Source organism: Bufo bufo, chromosome 1 (genome assembly GCF_905171765.1).
Source record: "Bufo bufo chromosome 1, aBufBuf1.1, whole genome shotgun sequence".
In the NCBI taxonomy this organism is placed as follows: Eukaryota; Metazoa; Chordata; class Amphibia; order Anura; family Bufonidae; genus Bufo; species Bufo bufo.
Genome location: NC_053389.1, coordinates 649,129,168 through 649,137,030, shown reverse-complemented (window position 1 = coordinate 649,137,030; position 7,863 = coordinate 649,129,168). Strand labels below are relative to the sequence as shown.

At 39.4% G+C, this 7,863-nt stretch overlaps 1 protein-coding gene across 3 annotated transcripts in view; it reads left to right on the top strand.

Annotated features, from left to right (window-relative positions):
• UNC13C (unc-13 homolog C) overlaps positions 1–7,863 on the top strand; it is a 793,844-nt gene that overhangs the window by 593,644 nt on the left and 192,337 nt on the right. For all 3 annotated transcript variants that reach the window (XM_040413932.1, XM_040413931.1, XM_040413930.1), the window contains 3 exons: positions 902–1,028; positions 3,448–3,544; positions 3,769–3,912. In XM_040413932.1, coding sequence (XP_040269866.1) covers positions 902–1,028; positions 3,448–3,544; positions 3,769–3,912 — 368 coding nt within the window. The remainder of the gene's footprint in view (positions 1–901; positions 1,029–3,447; positions 3,545–3,768; positions 3,913–7,863) is intronic.

Below are 7,863 nucleotides of genomic sequence, written 5' to 3'. Positions count from 1 at the left end.
ATTAAGGTGAGGTAAATTATATATATATTTTTTTTAACCCCTCCAGCCCTATTGTACTATGCATTCTGTATTCAGAATGCTATTATTTTCCCTTATAACCATGTTATAAGGGGAAATAATACAATCTACACAACCTTGAACCCAAACCTGAACTTCTGAACAACAACGAAATGCAATTGCAGTCAAAACTGACTGCAATTGGGTACCTACTCGCACGGGTTTGCTGCAACGCATCCGGACCTTATCCGGACATGCTCGTGTGAAAGAGGCCTAAGTCTCCTCAGAGGTCCCGTTGGGTGGGTGGGACATTTAAAACAAAATCGTAGACATCCCCTTTGTGGACATGTTACATGGGGCATTAACTTCCTTAGTGGGTGAACATTTATTCCTAATCATTGGCCAATGTAAACCTATGCAGTGATCAAATGACAAACCACAATTTGTTCATTTGTCATTAATTGCACCTATAGTGCAGTCATTGTTCGTCGGCAGTCTATCTACTTACCTAAAGAGGCATTTGCCTGTCATTTGTAATGAATGCATGCAGAGATGAAGAAGTGATCACACAATGGAAAACAGATGATTTTATTGTAGCATCTGAAAGCAAGTCTTGGGAACATTAAGGACTTGCTATTATTGGGAATCGGCACTCGTTCTAACAATCTGCTCATCTCAGCTTATTTAAATACATCCTCAGAATGAATCTTATATAAGAAGAGGACACATCTTATCAGATAGGGTTTGACTAAGAAATATTTCATATTACATTTAATCGGTCACCATAGGAGTGATTGTAGTCATTGCTGATGAATTTTAAGTATTTATTTCCACTATAATCCCAACAATGAAATGTATTGTTACTCTGGAATTACAATGGAGAATCTCAATCTTTTTATTACAGAACATGAAAAGCATTGTCTATGCAAGAGTACAGATTATATGAATTTGCACTTCAAAGTAAAATGGTTTTATAATGAATACGTTCGAGAACTTCCTGCATTCAAGGATACCGTCCCAGAATATTCTCTGTAAGTCTTATTTCTGCGTCTCTAAATTAAATTACTACAGACAATAGATACAATGATAATATCAATTGTACATTTCAGTTCATATCTAGAATTTATGCAATAGGATCACATGACACAGATGAATGTTTTTTTATGCTGGGGCTACATATTACCAGGCTTTCTCTGATTAAATGTCCTTCCATTTTATTGTTCCTATGTTTTTCGCACTCTTTCAAAAAGCTTTATTTTCTTGAGTTTTTATTATTTGATTGTAAAGTTCGTATAAAAAGTATGTACTAGAGAGTAATATCAGTCACATCTTATTATAAGGCAGCCGAATATTTAAAGGTAGCTAAATCTGCTCATCCTAACAGGCCTGTTTTGGACTACATCATGTAAAACAGGCCTCATCACTTTCTCAAGTTATAGTTGTCTCAGGTGAGCAGAATGGAGCATGGGAATGGTAGTGGCTGTGAATGCAATAAGTATTTATAGTGGCAATCCTCACACAGATGTTCCCTAGGACCAGGCCAGTGATAGGAGGGCACACCTTGATGTTGGGGCTCCTGTCTGATGGTAGTTGGGGTGCCCTTTGTGTTATGAGTGTTGTATGGGAGCAAGGCAGGAGATGTAGGTGTTGTGGCTGACAAATGGTGATAACCAGGCTGATTGTAGAAAATAAAAAAGTCTCTCTTTACTAAAGTGTAGAGTTTTAGTAGATCCAGTTGTATCAAAACACAGTTACAAACAATTGTGATTGCAAATCTTCCCAGAAAGCAATGGATAAACGGGATCATTTATTAAACTGAAATACTTCTCCCTGCTCACACCAGGTCTGAAATTGTGGGCATGGTGTGGGCAGGTAAGGGGACAGGCCGTAGAGAAAGGTCTAAATGTAAGACAGCTAGGAAGCTGTCTTACATTTAGAACTGGCAGAGGATCCGGCGCCTCTTCATAACTTCGGCGGATCCACCGCCAGCTTAGGGGTTTATTAAAATAAATGTGTCCCATAGGCTAGGATAGGGATTGTAGAACTCCTTCCCTCTATCTCACCAAAGTCTCTCTTTGTAGAATCTAAGGCTGGCAATATTATTCTTGCAATGACTTTAATGACTGTAATTCCCAGCTGAGGGGTACAGGATTAAGATACAGACTGTGTCCAAGAGTGAAAGGTGTTTTAACAGTGCCCCTCTTACTGCAGTAAAGTCTCTGTCAGTTTTAAACAGCAAATACCTTACTGACTGCCCCAGAGCTCTACCATGCAGATTTTGGGCCTTCTAGTTCTTTCTTTCTCTTTTCCTTGAGTACTGTAAAGTAGAGATGGTTTTCTCTCTGTGGATCTCTCAGAGGTAGTGGTTCTCTGGAGGTCAAGGCTAGTACTCTGAGGAGAGAGCACATGTAGTTTCCCCTAGACTCCTCAGCTACCACAAAACTAAACTAGGGGTGGATCAAAATCCAACACCTAACTTCCTGAAGGAACAGAGTGAGGATTATTAATTGTGACAGATGCATTGTTTTCAATGGTAGGCCATTCTGCAGTCTATGCGGCCGCGCCAAGAAAGGACAAAGGGTCACCATGAACTGCAGCCTCCTACTGAAAACATCAGGAGACTGCACTAAATTCTGCCTGCCCAAAACTCTGTCTAAACTGTCCTCTAAAGGGGTTTTACTAAATAGTTTGCAGCAGGATCAAAAGGGCTTAAAAACAAACAAGAAGAGATGTTTACTTCCATTATCCCGCTCTGTTACAGTAACAACACTGCCCAGGTCCCTGCAGTTCTCTGCATCCGGTTCTCATCTCAACATGCAGGAAATGTCCTCTCAGCCAACCACTGGTAGCAGTGCTGACCCACCTGAGCTGGTGACTGGCTGAGTGGACATTTTGAACCATCTGTTGTAAGTACGGACAGGAGTCCGGACAGGAGTAGCGGGGATTCATGAAGGTGAATATCTCGTATGTTTTTAAGCCCCTCTGACCCTGATGCAAGCTATTTTTGTGTGGCTGGAAAAAAGTTTGAAAGTACCGTACACATTCTCTCTCCTTGCTGATGAAGACAGACTCAGAAGAAAGACTAAAAGGCCATTTCGATTTTGTCCCCATCGATAAGGAGAGCGAGTGTGCAATGTCAGTGCTTCTCTCTCCTCTTTCTAGTGATAGTTGGGGGTCTTAGCAGCCAGACCCCCACCAATCAAAACCTTTGATATGTCGTAATAACACATCAAATGTTTTTGGAGAGCTAAAAGATGACCTTAAATATGGTTTTAAAAGGACATTTTAGCGTCTCACTTTCTAGCCAGACCTGTACACCTGTAAAATAAAGTCACATACATAACCTCTAACATTTTTTAAATATAGAAGTATTATAGAAATTGGAAGGCTTGGTGTCAAGACTTTATAATTGTGCATTAATATCCATCTTACAATCATTTCAATTTTCAGGTGGTTTGAGCCTTTTGTTATTCAGTGGTTGGATGAAAATGAAGATGTGTCAATGGAATTTCTTCATGGAGCGTTGGGAAGAGATAAAAAGGATGGAGTAAGTGTTTTCAAGTCAATGCCATAGTGATAATAAAACATACAACAGGGGCCCAATTTGACAAATCAAATAATCTATTGTTGGATCTGCGCATATCTGATCTAGACAATTTTTTTAAATTCTTTTAGTTTCAAAAGTGAACATTTTAGATGCACTTGGTTACTGATCTACTGAAATGTATAATATAGAAAAATTTTCTTAGCTCTTTCTCTTGTTCTACTCAGTTCCAGGCCACATCAGAACATGCTTTGTTTTCCTGCTCAGTTGTTGATGTCTTCACACAATTAAATCAAAGCTTTGAGATTATCAAGAAACTGGAGTGCCCAAATCCGGAAGCGCTTTCTCATTTAATGAGAAGATTTGCAAAGGTAAATTTCAGCAAGTTGTTTTTCTTTTTATGTGCATTGCTTGTCATGTGTGCTTGGAACAATGCCAATCATTTATGAAGGTAACTGTAAATTTGTAATGTATTTATTTTACCATTAATGCTCCTATGTTCCTTTCTGGGCTGTGGCACATGGCCATGTCCATGCAGCTTTTTCTTATTTCTTGTGATATTACAGTCAGGTCCATAAATATTGGGACATCGACACAATTCTAACATTTTTGGCTCTTTACACCACCACAATGGATTTGAAATTAAACAAACAAGATGTGATTTAACTGCAGACTGTCAGCTTTAATTTGAGGGTATTCACATCCAAATAAGGTGAACGGTATAGGAATTACAACAGTTTGCATATGTGCCTCCCACTTGTTAAGGAACCAAAAGTAATGGGACAATTGGCTTCTCAGCTGTTCCATGGCCAGGTGTGTGTTATTCCCTCATTATCCCAATTACAATGAGCAGATTAAAGGTCCAGAGTTCATTTCAAGTGTGCTTTTTGCATTTGGAATCTGTTGCTGTCAACTCTCAAGATAAGATCCAAAGAGCTGTCACTATCAGTGAAACAAGCCATCATTAGGCTGAAAAAACACAACAAACCCATCAGAGAGATAGCAAAAACTTAGGCATGGCCAAAACAACTGTTTGGAACATTCTTAAAAAGAAGGAACGCACCGGTGAGCTCAGCAACAACAAAAAACCCGGAAGACCACGAAAAACAACTGTGGTGGCTGACCGAAGTATTATTTCCCTGGTGAAGAAAACACACTTCACAACAGTTGGCCAGATCAAGAACACTCTCCAGGAGGTAGGTGTATGTGTGTCAAAGTCAACAATCAAGAGAAGACTTCACCAGAGTAAATACAGAGGGTTTACCACAAGATGTAAACCATTGGTGAGACTCAAAAACAGGAAGGCCAGATTAGAGTTTGCCAAACGACATCTAAAAAAGCCTTCACAGTTCTGGAACAGCATCCTATGGACAGATGAGACAAAGATCAACTTGTGCCAGAGTGATGGGAAGAGAAGAGTATGGAGAAGGAAAGGAACTGCTCATGATCCTAAGCATACCACCTCATCTGTGAAGCATGGTGGTGGTAGTGTCATGGTGTGGGCATGTATGGCTGCCAATGGAACTGGTTCTCTTGTATTTATTGATGATGTGACTGCTGACAAAAGCAGCAGGATGAATTCTGAAGTGTTTCGGGCAATATTATCTGCTCATATTCAGCCAAATGCTTCAGAACTCATTGGACGGCGCTTCACAGCGCAGATGGACAATGACCCAAAGCATACTGCAAAAGCAACCAAAGAGTTTTTTAAGGGAAAGAAGTGGAATATTATGCAATGGCCAAGTCAATCACCTAACCTAAATCCAAATGAGCATGCATTTCACTTGCTGAAGACAAAACTGAAGGGAAAATGCCCCAAGAACAAGCAGGAACTGAAGACAGTTGCAGTAGAGGCCTGGCAGAGCATCACCAAGGATGAAACCCAGCGTCTGGTGATGTCTATGCGTTCCAGACTTCAGGCTGCAATTAACTGCAAAGGATTTGCAACCAAGTATTAAAAAGTGAAAGTTTTATTTATGATTATTATTATTATGTCCCATTACTTTTGGTTCCTTAACAAGTGGGAGGCACATATGCAAACTGTTGTAGTAATTCCTACACAGTTCACCTGATTTGGATGTAAATACTCTCAAATTAAAGCTCTCTGCGTTGATGTCCCAATATATTTGGACCTGACTGTATGTCCATGGTCATGTCAAAGCAGCAACAGGGGCAGTGATATGGAAGTATCTATGTAACTAGCTGGGTGGGAGTTGATATAAACTAGCTGGACATTGTGAGGCGCATTGATAGTAGGATGTCTATGTAACTAGCTGAATGGTGGTAACTATAAAATAGCTGGGGATTGTTAGGGCAGTGATAGGGGAGTGTCTATGTACCCAGCTGGGTGGGAGGAGGTATAAAATAGCTGAGGGGTTGTGCCATTGCTAACAGAGTTGATCATTTGCTAATATTTTTGGGGTAACAAGGCCTCTTTTAGATAATTTAGATACATAAAGACTTCTAAATACTGCAGTAAATAAGATTTTCTTAAGTTACACTATCTCATTTTTTCTAGTAAAAGTACTACTCATTCTTAAAGGGGTGACATGACTTTTTTTTATTAAAGAGGAACAGAAAGGATACAAAAAAATCATGTATAGGAGATCGCAGCACTCAAGGGATGTGGAAAAAAAAGTTTATTTATTCCTCTTGTATTCATAAAAATGCAACCTTTCAGCTCACACCTGGAGCTTTTGATCAAGGTCTGGATTGTGTGCACTATACTTTGAATACTTCATTGCTTAGTGCTGCTGTCTCTCTCTTTCTGTGTGTGTGTGTGTGTGTGTATATATATACTGTATATATACAGTACAGACCAAAAGTTTGGACACGCCTTCTCATTCAAAGAGTTTTCTTTATTTTCATGACTATGAAGGCATCAAAACTATGAATTAACACATGTGGAATTATATACATAACAAACAAGTGTGAAACAACAGAAAATATGTAATATTCTAGGTTCTTCAAAGTAGCCACCCTTTGCTTTGATTACTGCTTTGCACACTCTTGGCATTCTCTTGATGAGCTTCAAGAGGTAGTCCCCTGAAATGGTTTTCACTTCACAGGTGTGCCCTGTCAGGTTTAATAAGTGGGATTTCTTGCTTTATAAATGGGGTTGGGACCATCAGTTGCGTTGAGGAGAAGTCAGGTGGATACACAGCTGATAGTCCTACTGAATAGACTGTTAGAATTGGTATTATGGCAAGAAAAAAGCAGCTAAGTAAAGAAAAACGAGTGGCCATCATTACTTTAAGAAATGAAGGTCAGTCAGTCAGCCGAAAAATTGGGAAAACTTTGAAAGTAAGGGCTATTTGACCATGAAGGAGAGTGATGGGGTGCTGCGCCAGATGACCTGGCCTCCACAGTCACCGGACCTGAACCCAATCAAGATGGTTTGGGGTGAGCTGGACCGCAGAGTGAAGGCAAAAGGGCCAACAAGTGCTAAGCATCTCTGGGAACTCCTTCAAGACTGCTGGAAGACCATTTCAGGGGACTACCTCTTGAAGCTCATCAAGAGAATGCCAAGAGTGTGCAAAGCAGTAATCTAAGCAAAAGGTGGCTACTTTGAAGAACCTAGAATATGACATATTTTCTGTTGTTTCACACTTGTTTGTTATGTATATAATTCCACATGTGTTAATTCATAGTTTTGATGCCTTCATTGTCATGAAAATAAAGAAAACTCTTTGAATGAGAAGGTGTGTCCAAACTTTTGGTCTGTACTGTATATATATATATACACATATATATTGTACAGTATTTCTGCTTTACCAACATTGTTCCAGCCCCATTACAATGCTATGATAGTATTTGCTTTGCTGGCATTACACCAGTTTACTAGCAGTGTTAATGCCAGGTGGACTTACAGTGCTGATATGTCCACTTGATACAAGTGTAGCGTTGCTAAAATGCTGATATTAGTTTTTCTTTCTGACATTGCAGTGCTCCCTTTTGGTGTGGACCCTACTGCTGCATTTTGGCACCACTCGCACTGTATCTACAATGCAAATGCTTGTACAGTTTGATCATGGTATTATTCTGTTGTCAGCTCACCATAATTACCATTGACAGCTCCCGAACAAATTTTTGTCCTTGGAAATATTTATTCATTTCATTATTATAAATACATTTCTAAAACCACTCCTGTTATATGAAACATATTAAGAGTAATTATTCCTTTTTTTTGATAGGAAGGTTAACATTTTGAAAAGCTAAATTACATAAATAAAACTCAACTAGGAAAAATAGCTTAGGAGGCAAATGCTTTGTGTTAGCCCCTAGGCCGCCCAGACATTACTTCACGTGTGTTGCTTCAGTGG